Raw genomic sequence first — 26,621 nt, forward strand, 5'->3', positions numbered from 1 at the left:
ACCACAAAATGTAAGTGGGGAGTCCCCCTATGGCCCCTCTAAAATTTGGCCACCAGAATAAACTATTTCTTTTTCTTTAATAAAAGCCTGTGGTTGTGGGTTGTTGTCAAGCACATGGCAGGTGATCACATGTGGCTTGTGGACTTGGAGGTGTATAGACCTGAGGGCAGCATACAGTACTTTCTGAACCTTAGAGCCAGCCTACAAAAACACATAGACCAGGTGTGAGGAAACTTTGGCCCTCCAGATATTGTTGAGCTAGAACTCACATCATCCTTGTTGCAGCATGTGGGGATTGTAGTTCTGCAACATCTGGAGGGCCACACCTGGTATAGATTGTAGATTGGTTCTGTGTAGACTGACTCTAAGTTTGATTTAGGCTGTGGCCCTGGTTGCAACTTACCCATTTTGTTCAGTTGAACTAGGAGGAATGGCTCAGGACAAAGGACTCCCATGTCATAGTGTCTGTCTGTACAGTTCCCCCTTCTGCACGGCCTTCTGGGTTATGGCAGAAGTGCTTCAAGAAACGCAGAGAACTAAGCAGGTGGAGCCAGTTTAATACAGGCAAATATAAAATCTCAGAAGAGCAGTGAAAGAGCAGCTCAAGGGCAGCTCTTCTTAAACAACAACAACTATAAGTCAACACAGGCTTCCAGCAAACCAATTTACACTCCCAGCACACAGTCTTATTATGACACCACACTAGCTATCTGGAAATAAAACCCTTCATTTTAAAAAGTTTTCTCAGGAATTTCTTTGCATTTTCTGTCAGATCCTGGTTGCTTTTGTTTGTAGTCTTCTCAAAACAAACATACACATATATATTCACACTGGCAAGCTTATGCATGTTAAGAAAAACGAAGTATCTGGATACAATATATGTGTTCAAAGTAGTGCTTGTGCCAAGACCCTCTGTTTTATACATCACAACGTTTGTTGGGTTGCAGCTTAAAATTCACTTTCAGGTGCTGTATCAGTGTGGGATGGATCAACGAGCCTATGAGGATGCTTTCAGTTGGTGCCTGCTATTTTTTTGCCAAATGTCAAGGTTTGACATTTGATGCTATTATCTGTTATCAGTTAATCACTCATCCTGAGTTTTTGTTTTGTTTTGTTTCTCTTGATCTGATATTGAACTGAGTTGTGCTGTTAAAATCAAATAAACAGCCATGGATCCGGCGTTGCTTCTTTTGGGGGGCAAGCAGCAATATTTCAATTAGTCTCCTTGTTCTCCTCTGTGCAATTGCTGTATCCCGGTGCTTTTTGATGTCTCTGATCGATTCCCTTGGGAAGGAGAGAATGACTAAGTATGACTCAGTGGGGCTGCCTTTGCTCTCAGATGAAATATTCTTTCCGGCTCTCATCCATGGCTTCTTGAAGGGTAGGGTCATTTTTCAAAGCTGCATCCGCGCTTTCGGCAAATTCGGTTCCCTTTGCTTCGTTGGTGTGGTAGGTGCCCTTGTGCCGGTACATGTATCTCAGCATCACTACCAAGAGGCAAATCAAGACAAAAGCTACAGCTGCAATGACACCTATGGGGAGGAAGAAACATTTGAATGTTCCCTTTCATTAATGATTTCAAATAGCTGAAGGTTTTATTTTTTGTTTTTTGTTTTGTTATGCATAGATGGGTGCTTATGTTGAACCCTTCAAAGAGGAAGCATTCATACACAGCAACACATCAGAAAGCGGCTTTGACATTGTGATGATGAATATCGGATTGAGGAAAAAAATATAAGCAGTACAAAACAAAAACAAGAAACAACAAAATCACACACACACACACACACACACACACACACTTACATTTTTCCAGTTACAGGTAGGTAGCCGTGTTGGTCTGCCATAGTCAAAACAAAATAAAATAAAAAATTCCTTCCAGTAGCACCTTAGAGACCAACTAAGGTGCTACTCGAAGGAATTTTTTATTTTATTTTATATTTACATTTTGGTAGACTTGTTCTGCACCCATGGTGGCAGCTGCTTGAGACTTTCAGATCTTGTCAGTGCTTCCATCTCCCATGGTTTTATGTATGTAAGATTCTGAGCCAACCTTGGTGTGGGCCACATATTTTTTTGTACAGATTATATGATTCAATGCTACTTAATTCCTGCTCCAGTCCTGCCACAGACTCTCTCTGTTGCTCCTAACCAAGCTTAAGTCTGAACCAGGAGTGTGAATAGAGTCAGTTTATATTGGAATTGGCAAAAAATTGAATTCCTCAAGCAGTAATTCTAGCATGGTCTCCCCCTCTCCTCTCATTTGGTTTTCTACAGTCAACCCAACCAGTCTGAACCAGGACTTCAGTATTACTCATTGTTTGTTCTGCAGATCTGGGTCTGATCTTGGACAATTAGTCTTTCAAGCTTGGCTTACCACAAACATTTGACTCTGAAGCTATCACCATACCAGGGATCCTGAAGCAAGCCCACAATGGTTATGGTATGGGTATGGGAAATCACTTTACCTGTGCAAAGCACACTCAAGTCTGAAGCATTAAGAAACCCTCAGAGCTTTTGCTGCCTGATTTCAGGAATCAAAGTTACTGCTATGAAAAAGAAAATTGCCCCTGTAAAGATGTTGCCTCTGGTATAATAATGTGACTCCAATAGGGAATTCATCAATTTTTAAGGCCCGTGATGGACTCTCAAAGCACAATAGGCTATAATGCTCTTTAGATGTTGTACAGTATTAATAAGCCTCAGGGACTCAGCACAATTCAATTTTCCTCCTTGTAACTTGTAGGAAGCTGAAATTAAAGTTACAAGAGATGGAACCTAAGGGAAATACAGCAGAACTTCACTAATTTCCACTAATGACGGGGAATCCACCTGGTGAATTACTGAAATTAGCAAGTACAGCAAGGAAGTGAGCAAACACAATAGAAATAAAGAAGGCCCAAATAATACACCTTAACATTTAAGAAGCTTCTTTGGGGAGAAATAGTAATTCAAGCGAACAACTTGAATTAGTACGGCAATGTACTAATGGGACTGTAGCAAAATTGCTGTAACAAGTTTCTGTCATGGCAGCTCTCATCAGTGGAAAAGCCTAGAGAGGGAATGCTCTTCTTAACACCAGTTGATAATCTAAGATGGTTTTGTATGTGCACGGATAAACTTGCAGTGAAGTTCCGTTAGTGGGGAGTAAAAGAGGAGGCCCCACACCACAAGGTTTTGGGATAGAATCATCTAGAATCTCATGACGTCAGATGCCCTGGGCTCTCACAGATCTTAAAATGAGATGTGGGAATGTGAGGATACCCACAAGGCAGAACAGCCCTATGTGAGGCTGCTGTCTATAGTCTATATAGTATTCAAAGTATGGTACAACCAACAGGGACTGCATTCAGCTCCAGTGAGGAACCTTCTGCACATCTGCGTTTCTTAACAGGCAATGGGTGATTTATCAGATGCCACTCTGAACTTTGCCCCACACCCTCCTCAATCAGTTCTGGGAGGTTAGGGGACTCTCCAGAACAGAATTAGGGAGTGCCTAGAGGAGGAGAGTGGTAGGAAGTCCCATTGTGCAGGTGGGAATCCTTCCGCTGATGGGATGCTTACTTAGCACTGCACTAGACACAAACGTTTGAGAAGCATTAAAACACTCCCTTCATACTGGTCTGAATAGCTAGTGGGTTAAACTGTGTTTCCTGAATCAAGTTTTTGACCTGTTTAATCCCAGTTATTGCTTTTCGCCTCTTCATTTGTCTTGCCTGCAAAATCATTAATATTATTATTATTGCCTGCTAAATCATTAATAATAATTCATTATTAATATTATTACTGCTAAATCAAAATTAAGAGTAGACCCACTTAAATAGACTGATTTGAGTTATTCATGTCAGTTGGTGGATCTGAGTAGGGTGTATTTTGATACAACCCCTATTTTTCATCTTCTATACCCTCATTATACAGGGCTTATCTGTTTAGTCCTGGGGGGCGGGGTGTCAAAGTACTCAGTTTAGCACTAAGGGAATTGTTCCATCAGTGTAAGGATTTCTGCTTGCCCAACTGAACAATCCATTTCTCTCTCCCCCCCCCCTGCACCATTCTGAGGATTCTCCTGACCCACCAAACTGGATTTAGAGAAAACAAGAGGGGTGCATAAGACGGGGGGGGGAGCCCTATTGCACTAGTGGAAGTCCTTGTGTTAGCTTCTGCTAACAGAAAGAGCTGGTTGAATCCTACTATTATCTGTAGGATTTTCTCTAGACTTTAGCACTCTGACTGGGACTGTGCAGTCCAGACCTTCTTTCTCTCTGTGATGCTGTAATAATAATAATAATAATAATAATAATAATAATAATAATAATAATAATTTATGAAATGATATTAAATACCTCCTGTTGTAAACATACAAAGACTTTACTTCCTCTCTCTCTCTCTCTCTCTCTCTCTCTCTCTCTCTCTCTCTCTCTCCGCTGCTCACAACTGGGAAGCCTTCTGGGTACATATGCCTGTTACACCCCTGGGCTGTTTACCCCATCAATGCAAGCACCAAACATATTTTCTGCCAATTCTCTGCACTTCCAGTGCTGTGCTCCAACCTGTTGTCAGCAGGTCTGTGGTAGTTTCAGCAAGGTTGTAATTGCAAGCCACACTTTTAGAAGTCTGGAGCCTTGCCTTTTTTAAATAAATGCCATACATACAGAGAGTGCACATTTTGTTGTACCCTCTCCATTATATTCCACCCTCCCCAAGGAAGCCTTCATCGCATGTGCTAGAAAGTCTGTTGTATAGCAGCTTTATAGATGTCTTTTCAGGTTTGGTCTGAATGGTTTATCACATTTTCACAGGCTATTAACAGAGACATATTGCATCACACCATTGATTTTTCAACAGAAAAGCTGAGTAGGTGTATATTATAATACTTATTTTTTCTGGGCATAGGCAGAGAGTCCTGTTTTGTTTCTTCTATTCTGTGAAATACAGCCTTTGTTCAAGCAAGATTGTGTTCTTACCTCCGATGACTGCAATATCAGCTGCAGTAGGAGAGCTTCCAATATTTGCAGCTAGAAATAGAATATACAAAATCTAATTAGACAGGAGATCTCGGGTGATAAATAACCACTGCTACTGCACTGAATGGAGCAGTGTTCTGTTCTGTTTTGTTTTTAACCATTCCATTCATTTTCTTCCCATGAAACCAGGAATGTGAAGGATCTGGACTGCAAAGGGCAGCAATTAGAATACTCAAATCATCAAATTGTAGCATTGGAAAGGGACCTTGAGGTTCATCTGGTCCAGTCTTTTGTGATGCAGGAATCTCAACTACTGTAAATCAAAAAGAAGAAGCCTAATTCAAGCATTGAGGATGCCCCATGCTATACACACTAAGGATGGGAAACCTGAGACCCTCCAGATGCTGTTGCACTACGACTCCCATCACTGCTGACTCCAACATCAGAGGGCCAAAGGTTCTCCATCCCTGCTGTACACACTGAAAATATATTACAGTACTAGAACACTTGTGCAGTAGCTCTGCAGCCCAAGGAAACATCTACAAAATTTTACAAATATTTTCTGTCAACGTCTCTGGGTGAAAATTAATAAAAGCATATGCATTTCCTCCCTCGTTTTCCCTCACAAGCACAAAATCCATGAAAGAAACATGCATGTTCTAAGTCGAATGGCAGAAGATGTGTAAATGGCATCTTGATCATGTTTGGGACTTAGACTGATGGATTATGCATGATCCTGGTTTGTCTTTCACTTTGTGCACTTGACATATTCTACATTGTTTGGCGTCTTGTGTGTGAGGCCTTAGATTCTAGAGGCTTGGGGCGTAACCTATACCGGTAGGAGTAAGAGTAAACCCTATTCCATGTCACCACCTACCCTGTTTCTCCTAAAATAAGACATAGCAGGATTTCCATGCATTTGCGAAATATAAGCTGTTCCCCAAAAATAAGCCATACCCCGAAAATAAGCCATAGTGACATGGTACCTCCCATTAAAACAGCCTGGAGAGGCGTGGCTATGCAGCGTACCGATGCAACGCGATTAAAATAAGACATCCCCTGAAAATAAGCCATACTGTGTTTTGTTGGGCGAAAAAAAATATAAGACGGTGTCTTATTTTAGGAGAAACACGGTAGTAGTGGGGTGGCAAGAATGGTTTCCCCTGCAGAGCTCAAAAGTTGGGCAAGCTGGTATAATAAGTTGTGCTCCTTCAAGCATCAGTTTTAGGACTTTATAAGCTGCCATCAATGTTATGTATGTATAACGTTGTTGTTGTTGTTGCTGCTGCTGTTGTTGTATACATCTTTAGTTTGGGATTTATAAAAAGAACATAAATAATGAAGTGAACTTTCAAAAAAATCACACAGTAGGAGGCTGCTTTTGGGTCACTATTTTTTTTTCCCCAATTTGAAATTGGAGGGGAATCTCATCTGCCCTTTCTGATGAATGTGGTTCTCCTATGAGTAATTTCTCTCCCTTGGTTTACAAGCATTGTAATGGCCCCAAGATTTATTCAATTGGCAAATCTGTCCCTGGCCTGTACCATTTCATACAACAGGTGGGGACTCACATGACTGAATGTTTCTTCATAAAACTCATTGAAAATGGGGAAATAAGGCTTGACTAGGACATTTATTTCTATTTCTATGTGCAGAGTTGTTGTTTTAAGAGAATCATTCAGTAGTGTGAAACACCCCCCCCCCCATAGTTTCAACTCATAAAGCCCACCCACAGATGTACCATTTCAGTAAGAGCAAAAGTCTATCTCAAATATGAAGTCTGGGGGTTTACTACAATTGACTGCTGCAGAAGGAACAACAAAGATGGATATCTAGGTCATTTATCATAAACAGGTGCAGTTTTTGTGAAGTGGCACTTGCTTACCACAGGGACACGGGTCATGCTGTGTTCTAAACCACAGAGCCTAGGGCTTGCCAATCAGAAGGTCGGTGGTTCGAATCCCCATGTCAGGGTGAGCTCCCGTTGTTCGGTCCCAGCTCCTGCCCACCTAGCAGTTCGAAAGCATGTCAAAGTGCAAGTAGATAAATAGGTACAGCTCCGGCAGGAAGGTAAACGCCGTTTCTGTGTGCTACTCTGGTTCGACAGAACCAGCTTAGTCATGCTGGCCACATGGCCCGGAAGCTGTACATTGGCTCCCTCAGCCAGTAAAGCGAGATGAGTGGCGCAACCCCAGATTCTTCCATGTCTGGACCTAATGGTCAGGAGTCCCTTTACCTTTACTTGCTTACCACAGGGCTGAATTTGGCTCCCAGAACTCCAATTACATTCTCTACTGAATTATAACAACGCCAGAATTAGATAAAACCCAACATTGGGTGTGTGTGGATATGGGTGCGGGTGTTTTTGTTTTTTTTTAAAAAAAAGAATCTAAGAAAAGGAATTGGTTTGAGAGAGTTATGAGAGGTTGAAAAAGTAGGCATGAAATCTCAAACTTAATTATAGCCCTCACTTTAGATAAGAAAAATTCAGACTAATAAAAGGCAGGAAAAGGGGGGTGGGGGTGGGAGCATTTTGCAGGAAGAAAGGAAACTTCAGACAACTCCCTTTTTCTTTCCCATTATCTTACAAGATACTGAATGCATCAGCAAACTGAGAGGCTCTTATTTCCCTAGTTCCGCTACCCTGCCTTTCTCTCTATCTATCTGCTGTAATGGCTTTAATTTTGCATTGAAGTTGTATATAAATAAATGGGACCAGAGTGCATAGGTTGGAGACTGCAGCTACCACAGCTACACACAAATAGCACAACTCTAATTTAAGCAGCTTGAACCAAGAGCAGTAAGCTTTCGTCGAGCAATTCCAGACTGTTGCTGATTTTGGGTGGGATTCAATCACATACTGGCACGTTCAGGTTGTGTAATTAATGTTGATTGGGAGGTCTTTTCCAACAAACTCACTTCCCCCCAAAGATCAGACCTTTTAGAATAAGAAAAGTGACAGGGCAATGCACCTGCACTTGCTTTGAAGCAACACCATATAGAGTTCACACAAACAAATAGAAGGAATGCTCCTCAACAGCCATTTTTTAATCTCCCCACAAACCAACCTGAATGAATGAAAGTTCGTTCCACAGGCTGTCTGAAAGCACACCATGGTTTTATTACTGTTGCCAGTGATGGGTTGAAGTTTTTGTTTGTTTGTTTGTTTTGTGGGGGAAGTCTGCAGGAGGGAGCTTTTACAAGACACCCTCAATAGCCCTTCCCTCAGTGAGTTTGCACTTTCGTTACCATTGTTGCCAGCCGTTTTCTTGCCAGACAGAACCAATGAGCAAGAATGCAGCGGCAGTTATTCCGCCTCCTTTTCACTTCCACTTATGTTTACTTGCTCATCCTGCTTGGCCAGAGGGAGAGTCAGGTGAACAAGCTACCCTGAAATGGGGAAGAGGAGGAGAAGGTCCAAGGGGGCTCTTGTCACTGGGCTGCCTGCTGGGATGTGGGCTCTCATGACCATGATGCTGGCCAGCTTTTCATTTTCCCTATGCCAAACTGGTGGATTTTGTTGGGAAAACCACCCTCCCACTTTGCAACTCAGCACCTATTTTTAGGTGTGTGTGCGTTATTACTATGTAAAATGGTGGCCACTCTTGATGCCTGAGCAGCCTTTGGACTGCAATAGGTTGGGAGGAGGCGTTTAACTCTCTATTGCCATGTCACAGTCTTGACAACATCAACAAAACCTCTACTATTTCCATTTCAAGGAAATCTCCCACTGGTGCCCTTGAAATGCAAATAGCAATTTCAAGAGAGGCCATTTTGTTTGCAGTGGGAGAATGAGTGAGATTTCCCCTCTCTACCACCCCAAGACTCCTAACTACATAACAAAAAGGGAGGCACATTAATTGTGTTCCTACCACTGCCTAGTTTGGCCCACAGATTACACTGGGCACGTGGAAGGGAACCGCCTTGTCCTGTGTGAGGAATTGGCAGTTCTCAGCAATGTGACCCAACCCCTAAGAAGCTTCGGTTCTAAATCTTAAAAGCTTGTGCCCTCTCTGCAATAAGATCTGCCAGTGCAGACTACACTGCAGAAGAAAAGGGGTTGGAGGAGAAAACAGGACAGGGATCACATTCTGTATTTCTGTCTATAAAATTACAAACCAGGCAGCTTCTGCAATTGTGTCCATCCTCCCTGCTTTTAGTGTGTATGCTTTTTCCCCTCTTGCCAACACCTGCCATTCATTGATTTTCCATATAGATTTAAATCTCAGGCTAGAGGCCAAGGAGTGCAAGAAAAGATTGCTGAAGGTCACTTGACTTGTTACATTTTAGGTGCTCACTGAAAAATAAAGTGTGTGAGAAATGCATGCATCATGCAGTTACAGTTATTTGGAACACAGGAAGCTGCCTTAAACCGAGTCAGACCATTGTCCCAACTAGCTCAGTATTGTCTATGTTGACTGGCAACAGTTCTCCAGGATTTCAGGCAGGGGTCTCTTCCAAGCCCATGGGTGTAGCCAGGATTTTTGTTAGTGGGGGGAAGAACTGAACTATCTGTGGCGTGATTGGTCAGTTAGCTAAGTATTTTTCTCTATTTACTTGATCTGGGTGTGGGTGGGTGCAGATGCCACCCTCTGCCACCCTCTGGCTATGCCCATGGCCAGACCTATCTGGAGATGCCAAGCATTGGGACCTTTTGCATGAGCTATGCCCTTCTCCATATTGGGGAGTCATGATTGACTGCAAGTTTATATTTAAAGTATACTTGTGAAGTCATCTAGGGTAGACTTTCCCCAGCCTGATACTCTCCCATAATTTCTAACCATTGGCCATGCTGGCTGGAGTTGAAGGGAGTAGGGGAAGGCTAGCCTAAGAGTGCATGAATCAAAAGAGAGAGCTTGCAAAATCCCATTTTGTATCAAAAGGTTTCTGTTCAAACTGCATATTGAACAGTTAAAGCGTTACCCATTATCTATTTGAATACTTGCTGCCAACTCTGGTGCCCCACTGGAGTTGGCATCCACTTTTCTGAAGGGGTCATCAGAGCAAATTCATCAATCTGACATTCTCTCCGCTGAAAAACCCATCACCGCCTTCCACGAGATGGTGAAACTCATCAACGCCGCTCTTTGAAAATTAAGGAACAGCTTCTCATCTGTCAATCTGGACAGGAGATAGAATAATTTGGCCTCCATTTATATGCTAAATTATTACAAGGATAATAATGGTGGGTTGGGGAGGGGAAAATATAACAACCACACTGATTGTTTAGGTGACTGTAAATGGATCGTCTTCAGAAGGCGAGGTTAGAGAAAAATGCAGATAAACACACGGATTGCTTCAAAATCAAAACACTTAAGGCCCGGTGTTCATCCTTCTAGAACTAATGGCCATTCAGAGTGAACGGGATTGTGCCTCGAATTGCATTCAGATGCAAATATTTAATTGCCTCGGTAGCAAATAAAATTATAGGCCCCAGGTATTTGCTGGATGTTTTTTCCACAGAAACAACATAGTTAAACTGTGGAGTATTTGAGGAATTAAATTCATTATGTTAATGCACTCCATATAATCTGAGCAGCCCACCTTTGGCTTGAAAAATACAGCGGAACTGCCGGCGTTGATTCCTGCTGCCTAAGACTGCTGCTGTCACTTCCATTAATTAACCTAGGGGCTTACAGTTTTCTTAACATTTTCTCAAAAATAAGAATCAAAGAAAGGCAGCTGTCCTGTGAGCCATAGCAGTGTTATCCGTGTGGTACCATTGCTTATTGATCAATGCAGGGCGATGGGTATACAGCTCCCAAAGGATAGATGCTCTTTTGTTTAGATGTTTCAAAGGCAGTGAACAAAGATCACATATTGTGGTCAGGAAAACAACAGCAGTTTTGTTGTTGTTGTTTTTTTAAAGACAACCCAGATGAAATCCAGTGACTCTTAAATATCTTTGTTTCTTTTTTATGGCCTCCAGATAGTGATGCCATGAACCCCATAAATGGGGCTGATTGTACTCTGCCATGTTCTACCCAGTTTGAAAGTCTGTGCTGAAAGCCAAAATGTACATTGTGTAGCTTCCTCCCCCCCCCCTTTAAATTTTTATTAATTACAAGTGCAGTTTTTCTGGGGAGCAGAGGATGATGCTTACCAGGAATTCAGCATTTGGAGAAGGGGAGAAAGTTATCTCTTCCCTCTCCAGCATGACTGGAACGTAAATTGCCCTCCTATGCATAGCTAGTATAAAAAAACAAACAAATTATTCACACACACCCCACCGCCCAAGTATTGGTGCTCTGCAGGGGGTGAAATTTTAGTTTGGAGAGATAAGCCACCCCTCCCTGCAACCTGCATTTCTCAAAAGGATCATACATATACACATACTATGCACACCTGTAATTTACAAAAGCAAAAAGGTGGGAACATAGCTACATACTGCACATCAGTGCACCTGTCGTTTGGCTTAGAGATAACTGAAATCCACAATTTAGAACACATTATGCAAATATACACCAAGATGCTGGATTTGAATGACGCCCTGTGAGGAGCGCACTATTTGGGATTTTGCAAAGTCTAACAATGATTTTGAAAGAACTGGGGTGGTAAAAGTTGTTGTTGGTTTTTTTAAAGGAGAACTAGAATGAATTAAAAGAGAAGTGGTTAGGGAACAGATTAGAAGATTATTTTTTCTCAGGTACAGGGGAAAAGCTTCACGGTTCTCAGTTTCTCCTTTTCTTGTGAGTTTCCAGTCACCACTACTGGTGCACTTCTATGGTGTTCCTTCTTAAGGTTTGCCTGATCTGCATAGTGGAACCTTGTAGGCAGAGGTGTCATTGTCCCTCTCAGTAGCAGATGGCATGGTAGGATGCCACCATTTACCTGGCCCCTGGTTGGTTGTATTGCTTACAAGGAGGTAAGCATTCTTTCTTTCCCAAATGTCCTGAAACAATGCTCCCATGAGACACTTTAGAGAAAACAAAATGGTGGACACTAGAAGCACCTGCCTATGTCACAGATATCTCTGAATTTTAAAGATAGAACATAAGATTATAGCTCAAAGTGGATAATGGAAGAACATACAGAATTCTGCAGGTTATAGGTGGCTAGTGAAAAATAATAATATTGAAGAGAAATTCTTTAAAATTCCACACAGGGTCTCCCTCAGCCTAACCTGTCAGAGAAAAGTCTTCAAAGTATTCTGCCTTCCAGAACTCTTTCAATATAACACATGCTCATTTTAGGGTTATCAACAAAGTATTATTTTCTAACATTATGTGCCATTTGATAAATTTAATTATTTAGTTATTTATGAGGCAACTAGTGTGCTTTCTGGGGAAATTCTGCACAAAGTAGGCTACGCTGTTTTTAAAATACAAACCCATTACATTAAACTTTGTAAAACACACAATCAGCAACAATAAACAAGAAGATTAAGATCACCATCATAAAAAATGATAAGCAGTTTAAAGCAATATTATTAATAATAAATATGGAATAAGATAATCCTCATCATGCCAGCAAAATGCTTGCTGTTGAATTGGATGCAGGGGAAAGCTATGAACAGCACTAGCTTTGGAAGATGCTGACGTTAAGATTATATAATAGACAAATATGGAAATTTGTTTGCCAATTCCTGTTTTCATACATGCACATGAAATAACTGCTTGTGTCAAAGTCAATATTGCGTTTATCAAGTGGATCTAGTCAGAAGCCATTTTCTTGTGGGTAAAACAGCCGCCGCAAAATGATGCTATGCACAAGCTATCATGTGATTTGAGACCTCAACATACATAGGAAGCTACATTAAACCAAGTCAGACCATTGGCCCGTCTAGTTTGGTGATGTCTACATTGAATGACAACAGTTCATCAGGGTCTCAGACAAGAGTCTTCTCTAACCCTACCTGCAGATTCTGAGGATTGAATCTTCTGTATGCAATGCCATTTCTCTGCCACTGAGCTATGGCCTTTCCCATCAGCTATGGCCCCTACCTGGTATCTGCTGTTTGATTTGCATTTTCTCCCTTTCTGACATTCTGCCATTCTGCTTCTGCCATATGATGTGCCACTTATGAACTATGAGCACAAACTGTCATTTTGTACATCACTACATATCATGCCTTAGTTAGTGGCATGCAAAACCATGGCTCATTGTGAATGGGTCAGCAACATCTGATAGTCAACCGTCTTGCAAATACAGCTGCAAATACATTTTAAGTGTGTGTTAAGTGCATTTTACAAATGTGACACTAGATGGCGCTGATGAGCTAATGGCAAATTCCATATATACTTTACTACATTTATTATAAAGGCATTTTCACAGTGATCTCTCTCTCTCTCTCTCTCTCTCTCTCTCTCTCTCTCTCTCTCTCATTCATGTGTGTGTGTGTGTGTGTGTGTGTGTGTGTGTAGATTCAGCCTGGGTCTGGGCAGAAGAAGCTTTGTGCTATCTGTAGTACTTGCTCTTTGGTACAAACTGTTTGGTCCTGGGGAAATCCTCCTCATATTTCTAGATTTACTGCTCAGGAGGGTGCAGGGAGAAGTTGCTGAAGCCATCCTCTCTTTTTGCGGAAGGGTGATTCATTCTTTGGAAAGAAGAGCCAGCAATCCTGTGGGGAATTTTATAACTCCTGTGAAGTGCAGCACCACACAGGAAGTGTTTTATCTTTCTCCAGCTTCACTGTCCTTTGAAGTTAACCTTAGTTTTGCCCCATTACTCCGAGAAGAGCAAAGTTCCATGGGTGCATTGCACATTCAGTTTGGATTTCCTTTGGAAGGAGGTCACTAGAGGCTTATTGGAGTTTTGTAACATTCATATTTACAAATAGACAAGTCAAGCTTAGGTGGAGGCACATAGTTTGAGCAGTCAAGCAGCCAACTGAAACCTGGTCCTCCTACATCAAATCTCCAGGGAGATATCCAGCACCTTAAGATGCTTACAGAGCCCAACCCCCCCCCCCTTCTCAACATTTCAGAGCTCCTTTATCACTGACAAGTCTAGTTGGGAAAATGAATCTCTTTTAGTTTTTTCTATACCAAAAACATTTTAAAAGTGCTTGGCCTTTGGGCCTATTTGTCTGCAAATGTGGAGATCTCTCATGTCTGTGATTTTCAGACTAATTGCACACAAAAGACATGGGGATATTTAAGTGATTCCTTTTGTTGTTACCCATTTCAGTCCTTGTGGCAGAACTGCTACAGTGATCCTTCTGAAATTTGACAGGATTCATGTTCTCTGAAGTGGTGACTCAGCCTGCAAATTCCATCCAATTCTGCCCCTAAATGAAAAGTTACGAGATGGTTTCTTTTTGGAGGGTGGGTGAAATCACATTTTAGAGGTGCCTAGTATAAAAATCACTGGCAGGCTTTATGCTCTCTTGAGGGACTTTTTTGTGTGCAAATTTCACCCACTTCAGTCAAAAGACAGAGAAAGGTTAGAGCCTTGTTGTTGTTGTTTTCCCACTAGTGAACCAGGGAGGATAGTGGCATTGCCATTGGAAGAGCAACAGGTCTCAAAGAAGCAGCAGAAATCACAGACTGCACATGGGAGTTTGAACAGGAAGCAGGACTGGGAATATAAACTTGGGTTAGTCGCAGTGTGTAAAAGCGTGGGCTTCAGGCCTTCCCTCCACTTGAATCTGATGAACTCACATTTCAACCAGAATACTGCTAACAACTACTTGACATACAGGCTGCACCATAGCATTGCTTCAAAAGATGCAGTGGCTTCCAGACCTAACTTTTTGGGGAGCATTGCCTCAGCACATTTGGGATTGCTGTTTTGTTCTGCAAAAAAGGGCATGCTCTGTGAAAAGGCTGCAATAATCCCTTTGGCACAGTAGCAGCTCATACTGGGGGGAGGGGGAGGTACAATAGGAGTAGCTACCTTTTGCTAACACCCCATGGAAATTTTGCTGTCACAGCAGCATATGATGTTGGAAGGTATTTTCAGACTAGCATGACAGGGTGTTATTGACAGGTTTTTAACAAAAGCCGGAGCACCACAACTTGGAAATGATTGGATGCTGTTGTTGTTGTTGTTTAGTCATGTCCAACTCTTCGTGACCCCATGGACCAGAGCACGCCAGGCACTCCTGTCTTCCACTGCCTCCCGCAGTTTGGTCAGATTGCATAGTGCAATCCTATACATGTCTTCTTAGAAATGACTCCCAAATAAGTAGGTATCAAAATGCAGCCTATGACATCTAAAACAGGGAACCTGTGGCCTTCCAGAAGACTACGATTCTCATCATCTGTGTCCTCTGGCCACATTGGCCAGAACGGTTGGGAATTGGTGATACAACAACACCTGGAGGAAAAAGATTGCCCATCCCTGCCTTAGTCTTTAAAGCATGGACACCCTTTCACACTTGGGCTTCCTGCTCTGAATTAGGATGACCGTTCTTGCTGCTATGAGCCTAGTTTACATAGTTTAAATCAGGGCTCTGAAAATTCCAGCAGACCAATGAGATAATCTGTGTGATGTATATAAGAGCCAAAACTTGTATGAGTCTTTCCCCATTGATGAAAAAATTAGAACATGCTAAAGACAGCAAGCCTGGGTGGAACTTTGAGATCTGATGGCAACAAAAGCTTGCAATAGTAGGACAGCCATTTGACAGGGGCTCTTATTACATGAGATACTGCATGCTTTCGAGTTAAACCCTGACAATGTGTTCAGGCAAAGAGTTATTAAAGTCTTATTAAAGCCACCTAAAGAGATTCATGACTGAGAGTTTGACGCTGTGCCTTTCATAACCACACATAACACATTATCCATTCAGCATTTCTAGGCTGGCACTGGATTGTGAATATTGCTCAGATTAGCTGAGAGATTCCTTTTGATCGCAGCTGCACAACTTGAGATGCACGTAGCTCAATGCTGCCCACAAGTCATATATCATGGGCCACCCAGAGCATGATAAACTGTCTTCCTGGGACCGTGAAATCTGCATTATTAAACCTCTTGCAAGCCACAATGGCTGTGGAGCTGCATTTGGCTTAGCAAGTCACAAAATAGAGGTCTTGATTACATCGTCTTTGCACCAACAGGCATACATAGACAGGCATACTTGCTGCCCATTACACAGCTATGAAATATTCTTCCCCAAGCATTTCCCAGAAGCTGGTATAAGACCTTTCCTTAGCAGCCCAGAGTAATCTTGTTCTGAGGAGCTTTAGTTTGGTATATTTTATATTTTAGAATATTTTGGAGTATACCTATTACTTTTGAATACTGTAATACTGTATCTTGCCTAGGGGGCAATGTGAACCATAAAACAAAATAATAGCAACATTAGTTGATATTTCTGTTCGGTTTCTTTAGATCAGGTTTGTCTTTTCCTCAGCCAGAAAGGAAGTGGCATTAGTTTTCAATTATTGATTAGAAACTAGTATGTTGACAGTCCACCAGCTGTTGAGAGTCACCTGTCTGCTCTGATGTCACAGGTGTTATCACCTTCTGGGCTACCGGTATTTGTTTAGTTGCACTGATGTCACAGAGGGGCTTAGAAGTCAAGTACTAAGAGGAACTCAGAGCACCTTAGAATCTGTGCTTCAGGTGCACAAAGCTGTTTTGTTTTGTTTTTAATTGCAGCAAACAAAAGTTCTTATTGACCAAGGAAATCGCATCCCGCAGTACACCCAGTTCCTCTTAATACTTGACTACCTGGCCCTAGGCTGCCAAGCTCTTGTTGAAGGCTCTAAAACTGCTTAGTTGATTTTTTATCCAGCTAGAAGGTATCATTTGAAACACCCTGATATCTAGGCTGTACTGAAAAAAAATCTTGCTAGGTTCCAAGGTGCTTCAAATGACATCTAGTGGGTACAAATCAATTGAGCATTTTCCGAATCTTTGATAAAAGCCGACAGAGGACGTTTGCTGTCTGTGGTATGATGTAATGAATACAAATTAAAACTATAGATTCTAAAAGGGTTTTGATCAGAGTTGTCACTTGCTTAGACAGTATTGATGGCACTGCTGTAAACAGTGTACCTTACAATTTCATAGTTTGCTCAGTGATTTCTGATGGCCATGGAAACTGATGTGAAGACTTAGATCCTGGGCTCATAAGGACCAATCTCATGTACCACCCAGACTCATTGCTACTGCAGGAGTGTTGTCCACTACTATCCCTATTGTGTGTGTGTGTGTGTGTGTGTGTGTGTGTGTGTACGTACGTACACGTACATGTACGTACGCGCGCGCACACACACACACAATCACTGCTGGGTACAGGGTACAGGTGGAATAACTGACAATTCCATTTTTTGCCATTCTCTTTGACCCTACTCTTTTGCAATTCTGAATCTAATTTTGTGCCTCCAGTTCTGTCCTGCCCAACTAGTGAGCAACCACGCCAAGCACATGTACCAGCCATACTACTTTCCTTATTAGGAACTTGACATGCTTCCTCTCCATACAATCAGAGAAGTCAATTAAAACATGACACTTATAATGTTCTTTGTAGACAAACGCACATGGCTGGTAGGCTGTGCTTCATTTCATGGCTCTCAAATTGCACAGGCTGGGGGGGGGCAAGCACAAAAGGTCAGCAGGATTAGGCAGCTGCTGGGGGCCAGGTCTATTAAGGGACCCACCAACTGAAAGTCAGTGCCACCATATTAGCTTTCAGGACTTATGATCTGGCCAGGCTTTGCTCCAAAAATCCATCTTGACCATATAGCAAGTTTAAGATATTCTCTTTGCATACACTTCAACCGTCGTGATTTGAGTGAGACATCCCGGAATTAAAGAAGCCATACTAGTTTCTGATTGGCTCCCCAAATGTCCTGTTTTTTTGGTTCAGCGCTCTGGCTTGAGTCAGCTGGTTCACACCAGAGCACAAGACTAAACGAAGCTCATTTTTTGGACCAGCGCTCTGGCTTGAGTCAGCTGGCTGGCTCCACTGAGAGCTCAGGACTGAAAAAAGAAGCATCCAAATTTTGATCAGTAGGATGTTGGAGGGTATGTCTTTGTGGTCTCAGACATCCTCTGGCCCTAACTAGCTTGACCTCTGAGACCATTGGGCCTTCCTAGGCCTTGTTGCTCTGAGGGCCTTCCGGAAACTAAAGCTGGCCCTGAGGCCTGTTATAGATATATTGACAAGCTCATCAGTGGCAGAAGTGAATGATTCCGCTATACTTGCATCAGAGAAGCTAAAGTGGCTTAAGAAAACTAGGCAGTGTGTTAAGCCTCAGTCTCTCATCCTTATAACAGAAGCAGCTCATGACTAGATGTCTCAGAACCAGGACATGCAAAATACCAATCTTATTAACTTTAAGTTACTTTGACCTGAATTTATGGTGTCTGATGTGCTTGCTTATTAAGACATACACCCATTCTTGCTGCGACTCTAATATAATTTATTCTTTCCAGATACCTCCTCCTTTCTGTGATCTAAAACTGGGTGGATTTTCTCTTTCTTTTGGTTCAAGAAAGTTAAGTTTCCTTTGTGCTACAAGGGGAAAGGAGAATAGCTCTGGTGGAATTAATAACCAGCATGATCTTTAATTACAAGACATGTGCGGCAGACGCCTGGAGATAGCTACAATTACCAACCTGACAAAAATAGTCATGTTGCACTTTAGACAGACAAGCTACTGTTTCACTTGTACATGCACTGATTGGTCACCTCAAGGCAGCTGTCAGGATGTGTAAGTCACAGCACCGGTTTATGCGCCATTTAAAAAAAGAGGAGTCGGGGCAGAGTGCGTCCAGTGCACACCACCTCATTGATTTAAGGAGAGGGCTTTACTGAAAAGCAATACTGTTGAGAGGACACATGGAATTCATAATTTCATCTCCTCAATTACTGCCTGGGGCAGGGTAGCAGGGAGGCTACGAACATAATGCCGGATTCACTTCCTGCCTGGGAAATGCTGTTAACAACACAAGACAGAAAACACAGCCCTTCTCTTTCAGGAAAAGACAGGCCTCTAAGAGAAGGGGAAAGACCTTCGCCTCAGGCTCCTTCTTTTCATTTAAACCATCCTCACACATCAACTCTCTCTCTGTTCTTCAAGCTGGTCCCCTTGCCTGAGCCTCATCCATCATGTGTTTACCCAGGCAAGAAACGCTTCAAACAAGCATTCCATCAAGATTGCTACTTGCACTCTGCTCAGTCTCAAGTCCTGTGACCAAAAAATCAGATGCTACCAAAGCCCAAAGGCCTGATTTGTTTCAAACAAGTAAAACAGTTTAGCTGAAATCAGCCTTGGCTCATGCCCCATAAACAGGATGCAAGGCTTTGGAGACTCTCAAGGAGGAAAGAAAATGGGGCAAATGGTGTGAAGAAGCTGCAGAGGTCATGACCTCTTGGCTTTTCGGGGAGGAGGGGATGGAATCTACTGTGGATTGAATCAGGAGCCATTATAGATGCTCTGAATTTCCATTATAAATCTCTGGCAGAAGGGCCTTCTCTACAAATGTAAACCAGTTAATAACAGATTAACAGTTCTAGATTTTCTGTAGGAAGACCTGGGAATTATAGTTATGTGGGGCTAGTGCTTTGTATCCAGACTCATTTACAGAACTATAATCCCCAGGGTTCCTTGACTGAAAGACATGAATTTTGCAACTTGCTCAGTCCACAGATCAATTGCCCTGCTCAATTGTTCAAGTCAAACACTAAAAAATAAATGAATGAACTTTTCCTTAAAAAAGAAAAAGAAAAAAGAGAGTTCAGTTTTAACAGTTGAGCAACCCAATTCCCTCCCCTGTCTGCAAGCCCCCTGCCTCTTCCCCTGAAATGTTTTCTTTCAACTCTGATAATACCTCTTTCCTGCCTGGATGGAGGATATATAGGGGTGTGTAAGTGTGTGTAGAAGCTGACCTATTATTCCAAAGGTGAAATGTACATTTGTTGCCCTCAAACATTTGCCTCTAGCCCTGCACAGCACTAGCATGTGCCCACCCAGAAGATCCCCTAGAAAGGAACGCAGAAGTCAGGCTGATAAAGGTTATCCACCACACGCTTAGGGCTTGAAATGAACCAACAAGCGATGTTCAGGCACTGGCAAAAAATACACTCCACATAGCTGCTCCTAGTCCATAATTCTCGCAGCTGTGTTTTATGCTAGTCCAGTTTCTGAGAGGTCTTCAGTAGAGATGTGCCCTACCCAAATCTCCATCCCTCCTTGCATCCCAGCAACCTGGTTGCAGAGGGGGTAAAACTGAGGGAGTGAAGAATGAGGGTGTGGACAGGTCAGACATCCCTCTGGCAAATGGGTTCTGCAGCAAATGTGGCTATGTGTGAGCTGCAGATACGTAAGACATTGCAGGAGGTTGTAAGACTTGTGGCATTTCGCTGTCCAATTTTGTTCCATACAGGAACTTTGTCAACTGCTGAGCTATGCTCACACATCAGGAAGAAAGCTAGTCCTTAAGAAGAGGTGATGAAACTTATCCCCAGAGGAAGGCTTTGCTTTTTAGTCACTCTCCGCTCAGCTCCTGGGGCTGTCAGTCACTGCTGCAGGCTGTAAAAGTTACACCGGTTGCCTGACTCTCCCAAGGAGGAAAACAGCAACTCTCTGTGCAGAACAGAGATGCCATTGCCATGTGCCTCACTCCCTAGTGGCACCTCTCCCTCTCCACCAACTTATTTAAAACCTGCAGAACATGAAGCAAAGAGCAGAAGACTTGGTCCATGGGTTCATTTGCAATTCAGGAAGCACAATCCACTGAGGCAGCTTTGGAAATTAAAAGGAGACTGATAAACTCTGTTGGTCTTGCAAGGATGAGAGGTTTGTTTATGTATGCCCCCCCCCAAGTGCCCTAGAGTAGAAATGAGTGGAGGGGGGGTTAATATCTGGCACCTGCAGAAATGGGAATTGGGGACAGTCAGTGTCATGGGCAGGGATCCTTTGAGAAAGGAAGTGACTTTTGCAGAGAAAAATAAAACACTCCAGGCCATGAGTTGAAAAGGAAAGATTTATGCCTTCCTCCCCTGTGGCCATAACTTCCTTTCCTTCCTTCCTGCTGACAATGCTTCTTGAATACCCTAAGAGAAAAGGAGGTTTTTTTTTTTTTTTTTTAAAAAAGTGCATTCAATGTTAAAAGCAGCATAAAGCTGCCTATGGGGATTTGGCATAGGGGGGAAATGAAGGATGCCTGGAGAGAAGATTTTAAAAAAGCCCAGAAATGTGTGTGTGTGTGTGTGTGTGTGTGTGTATTTAAAGCCCAAGCTAGATTCTGATTTCTACCTGAACGTCACTGTACAACATTCCTGGCCATCATAGGAGCCAAGGCCCCTTTGCACCCCGTAAAATATTTGAGGGGGCCTCCACCCCACCCCCAAGTTGATGGGCATTGTCATTCAAATGGTATGCATGTGCCACAACTTGTGATCATGGACGTAGCCAAATTTTTTGTTAGTGGGTGGTAGGCCTTTTGTTAGGGGAGGCAGGCAGAACCTCAGTTAGCTATGTATTTTTATTTATTTTGGGGGGGGGCAGCTGACCCCCCTCTCCCCTGGTGATGCTTGTGATCGATTATGCAGGCCGGGGGTTACCTGCCCCTCATGTTTTATTCAAGTTGGCACCTCTGCTGGCCATGTTGATGGCATAACCCTTGCTGATCCTACCAGCCGTGTCACCCTATCAATTTCAAAAGAAGACTGAAGGATGTTGGAGAAGCCCGTGGAAAGGGAACAATTAGGAACGAAAAATTATCATCACCCTCAGCGATTCTCCATTTGCCCTGGGTGTGCTAGCTAGAGAGCAGTGATTAAACTCCTAAATCATCGGAGCAGCTCAGTAGCCAAGATGGCCTTGCTAAAGCATGAGCCATTCAGAGAGGATACCCATATTAGCTGCATATAGTGGTACCTCAAGTTACAAATGCCTCAGATTACAAACGCTTCAGGTTACAACCTCCGCTAACCTGGAAGAGTTACCTTGAGTTGAGAACTTTGTCCCAGGATGAGAACGGAAATCGTGTGCCAGTGGCGCAGCGGCAGCAAGTGGCCCCATTAGCCTCTAGTTAAGAACAGTTTCAGGTTAAGAACAGACCTCCAGAACGAATTAAGTTCGTAACTAGAGGTACCACTGTACTTTTAAGCAGTAGCATGAAAGTTGCAATCACCAAAGGGGCAAGTAGCATGAGCTGAACTGGAGCTTACCAATCACATGCTGATCAACTGACAGGAACATAGGAAGCTACGTTGTCTATCTACACTGACAGACTGCAGCTCTCCAGGGTCTCAGGCAGGGGCCCCTACTAGCCTTAGCTGAAGATTCCAGGAATTGAACGTCAGACCCAAAGGTCTGGACGATAGACCTTCTCACTGTTAGAAGAATACAAGAATATAGAATCAGTCCTGCATTTAGGATCTAGTCCTGCACCCTCTTTTCAGCCATGTTCTTTCATGGCGACTGTATGTTGTCTGTTGTTTAGTACAGTGGAACCTTGATTCTCGAACTTAATCCATTCCAGAAGTCTGTTCGACACCTGAAACTGTTCAAAAACCAAGGCGTGGCTTCCTATTGGCTGCAGGAGCTTCCTGCACTCAATTGGAAGCCACGTCGGACGTTTGGCTTCAGAAGAATGCTCAAAAACTGGAACATTTGCTTCTGGGTTTTCGGCTCTCGGGAGCCGATTTGTTCATCAACTAAGCCGTTCAAGAACCAAGGTTCCATTGTATTAATTTATATAGCGCAATCAGTGTACATAGCACTTTACACAAATGCAAGAGGAGAAGTCCCTGCCCTGAAGATCTAAAATTCAACACAGGACAAGCTACAGAAGACGGGGAATGAACTGGAGACAAGAGTAAATAGGGAAGCAACATGTGATTCTGTTTGTAACACACACTTAAATTTAGTTATCAACTGGGCTACAAGAGGGCATGGGAACTGGATGTTGCTTCTGCACAGTACATAAGCAACCACCCCCCTTGCATTGTTTTTTCTCTAGCATCTGGTATTCATTTCAGAGGCATACCGCCTCTGAATGCAGCAGTTCCATTAAACCATTTAACCATCTTGCTATTGGCCTTTATTAGGTTTTTGGCTACATGTCATGAGCTGGTAACAGATGGCCTAAGGCTGCGTGATACTCTGAAGGGTGTGTGTGTGTTTTACGAAGCCTGCAAACTCCTATCAGCATTCTGAGAATCATTTCTAAGGAGTAGCGTCCCTTTTTCATACTTTGAGAACAAACCGATAAAAATGATCCCGTCAAAAGTTTTCATAGGGGTATTATGACATCCAGAAGGCAAAGGGGGTAGGCTTCCTGTATTTCTTCAGTTTTCAAATCTAATGATGCTGAAACCAGAAAGGAGGAGAATTTCATTCAGCCTGCATTTGTAAGCCAAGTGACTTAATTCAAACCTCCTGGATTGGAAAGTAATAATCTTCCAGGTTTTGCACTTCTCCAAAGTTCTCAGCTCAGAAAATAAAACCAAAATTCATTTTAAAAGTATGTATTTCATATGACAAAAACATGTTTAGAAATGTGTACAGTGAGATAAAAATGAAATTTTAGTATTTTAAAAATATCTATATGGAAACAGACAATAAACAGGCAATGAGCATATGCCAAATTATCAAGAACCAGAAATTGACTGATCTAATCTAAGTCAAAGCCATGAGTTTAAATGATTAAGATAGAATCCTGAACTCACTTAATAGGGAGTAAACTTCAATGAACTCAACAAGACTTACTTCTGATTAAGGATGCAGAGGAACAATTATTTACATCATTTGTATCCAAAACCTTTCAGGGGGGGGGGGAAATCTTCTTTCTCCCCACTGTTCACATTTTTTTCTTGAAGATTTCATTGTTCCCATCCTCACAATGAATGGTCAATAAAGAAATCTTTGGCACAGCTCTAGCTAAAGTAAAGGGTAAAGGTAAAGGGACCCCTGACCATTAGGTCCAGTCGTGTCCGACTCTGGGGTTGTGGTGCTCATCTCGCGTTACTGGCCGAGGGAGCCGGTGTACAGCATCCGGGTCATGTGGCCAGCATGACAAAGCTGCTTCTGGCGAACCAGAGTAGCACACGGAAAGGCCGTTTACCTTCCCACGGGAGTGGTACCTATTTATCTACTTGCACTTTGACGTGCTTTTGAACTGCTAGGTGGGCAGGAGCTGGGACCGAGCAACGGGAGCTCCCCCCATCATGGGGATTCGAACCGCCGACCTTCTGATCAGCAAGCCCTAGGCTCTGTGGTTTAACCCACAGTGCTAGCTAAAGTAATGAGCACCAAATCAAGAACTTCCAAGTTCAGAAGCCATGCAGGAAGAAGAAACGTATATACAGAAAAAGAGACCTTGGCATTGCAGTTCACACTGTTTTTCACACTATCTTGCTTAACTACATCTCTGCCCTCATCAACGTGTATACATTAAATGTGAGGCTCCCAATCAGAACCCTGCTGGGATATCATAATTTATCAGTCTCAAGACAATCCACACTGAGACTCCCATGTGCAAGTTACTGATAAGCTCAGCAACGTATTTGGACTTCTTGGAACTAAAAAAAAAAAGTCTTCCTTGCAAAGTTCTTTTTTGTATATTGTTAAGGTAAGGAGAGTGAGGGGCAGTGGTGCCAGTAATGTGCAAAAAGTTGAAAGGACTACAATTCTCAGCAGAGCTTTTCAGTTTCATTTAGAGACATCCCCAAAACATTTGTTGGAGAATACAGTGGTACCTCGGATTATAAACGCTTCGGGTTACAAATGCTTCAGGTTACAGACTCTGCTAACCTGGAAGTAGTAGGCTACCTCGGGTTAAGAACTTTACCTCAGGATGAGAACAGTGGCAGCGGGAGGCCCCATTAGCTAAAGTGGTGCTTCAGGTTAAGAACAGTTTCAGGTTAAGAACAGACCTCCAGAACGAATTAAGTTCTTAACCAGAGGTACCACTGTAAATTTATGCAAGAGGCTGACTTGTTCTAGAGATTATTCAAAGCACACTGGCTTTTCTGGTTGTCCACATGCCTTCACTCACCAAACAGGTAGCTGATGCTTAAAAAATACAGTCTCAGGCAACTCCCACGACAGGCTCCCTCAACATGGCTGAGCTCCTAACCACCTTCCAGAGCTGCAGGGAGGCAATCCGTGTCCAGCCCAGGCCTTCAGGACTGGGGCAGTGCCCCCTTCTTTGTGTGGCCAGTGAAGTGATGTCTGCGTGCGCCTTGTCGCTTGGTTGGCGGACACTTTTGGGCCATCTCTCCTTTCCCTCTGTGCAGGCTCCACCCATGCCCTCCCCCTAGCTGCCCAAGCCACCAGGGGGCGCAACACTTGCCCTGCCCTGGGCACCAGCAACCCACGCTACATCACTGAGACAAGCATGCTAGCTCTGCCCTTCCCATTGCTGTCCCTGCTTCTCTCCACAAGTTGCATTTTAGTCATATCTTCTCCTTTACATGCAAGTTTTCCAGGGGTAGCATGACGTGCTACGGGGATTAAAAGAGAAGGTGCAGACAGAGGCAAGGAATGAGCTGTATTTGACTACTCTCAGTTTTTGACATGCTGCAGTCTGAATCAAACTGAGCATACCTGGCAATCTTCTATTTTACAGCCCAGTCGATTAGGAATGTTTAGTTATTAATTATCCTCCCTCGGTGCAAAGGGGTTTGATGAGATGACTTTCGTGGTACTACAAGTTATAATGAATTAAATGGTTTAAAGCATGAGGGTTTTGTTTATTTATTTATAAAGTCACCATCCTTTGGCACAAGAAAGAACTTGTTGCCCCCAGACAGATTGTCTAAGCTGGTGAAAGGGCTCAGAGCTGCAAACACTGAGAATGTCTGTGCATGCCGACCCACCTCCAGGATCCAATTTGGGCCCAATCTGGCACTTTGGAATCACCCTGACTTGGGATGATTCAAGGCTAACCCAGTCCAGATCTAGGCCCCCTCCTCACCATCAGACCACCTCCCTTGACAATAACCTTTTAATGTGGGTGAAAGAGGAGAGTGCAAAATATGGTCTGAAGCTCAACAAAAAAACTAAGATCATGGCCACTGGTCCCATCACCTCCTGGCAAATAGAAGGGGAAGAAATGGAGGCAGTGAGAGATTTTACTTTCTTGGGTTCCATGATCACTGCAGATGGTGACATCAGTCACAAAATTAAAAGACGCCTGCTTCTTGGGAGAAAAAGCAATGACAAACCTAGACAGTTCTTAAAAAGCAGAGACATCACCTTGCCAACAAAGGTCTGTATAATTAAAGCTATGGTTTTCCCAGTAGTGATGTATGGAAGTGAGAGCAGGACCATAAAGAAGGCTGATCGCTGAAGAAATGATGCTTTTGAATTATGGTGCTGGAGGAGACTCTTGATAGTCCTATGGACTGCAAGAAGATCAAACCTATCTATTCTTAAAAAAAATCAGCCCTGAGTGCTCACTGAGGCTCCAATACTTTGGCCACCTCATGAGAAGAGAAGACTCCCTAGAAAAGACCCTGATGTTGGGAAAGATGGAGGGCACAAGGAGAAGGGGACGACAGAGGATGAGATGGTTGGACAGTGTTCTCGAAACTACCAACATGAGTCTGACCAAACTGCAGGAAGCAGTGGAAGACAGGAGTGCCTGGCGTGCTCTGGTCCATGGGGTCACGAAGAGTAGGATATGACTAAATGACTAAACAACAACAACATGACTGGGTCTGATCTGATTTGTGGCAATCCAAGACTGCCCCATCCTGTTGAACACCAAGAAGTGTTCAACAGATAAATGAACTCCCTTGGAAGGTCG

The 26,621-nt window shown here is 43.0% G+C and overlaps 1 protein-coding gene across 2 annotated transcripts in view; it reads right to left on the reverse strand.

Moving 5' to 3' along the window:
• Positions 1-537: 537 nt before the first annotated feature.
• GYPC (glycophorin C (Gerbich blood group)) overlaps positions 538-26,621 on the reverse strand; it is a 28,203-nt gene continuing 2,119 nt past the window's right edge. The window contains exons 2-3 of one of the 2 annotated variants that reach the window (XM_033161877.1): positions 4,965-5,015; positions 538-1,532 (exon numbers count right to left, since the gene is read on the reverse strand). In XM_033161877.1, coding sequence (XP_033017768.1) covers positions 1,336-1,532; positions 4,965-5,015 — 248 coding nt within the window. In that variant the 3' untranslated portion in view covers positions 538-1,335. The remainder of the gene's footprint in view (positions 1,533-4,964; positions 5,016-26,621) is intronic. The other variant, XM_033161888.1, reaches the window with a different exon arrangement.

Source organism: Lacerta agilis, chromosome 1, assembly GCF_009819535.1.
Source record: "Lacerta agilis isolate rLacAgi1 chromosome 1, rLacAgi1.pri, whole genome shotgun sequence".
Lineage (NCBI taxonomy): Eukaryota > Metazoa > Chordata > Lepidosauria > Squamata > Lacertidae > Lacerta > Lacerta agilis.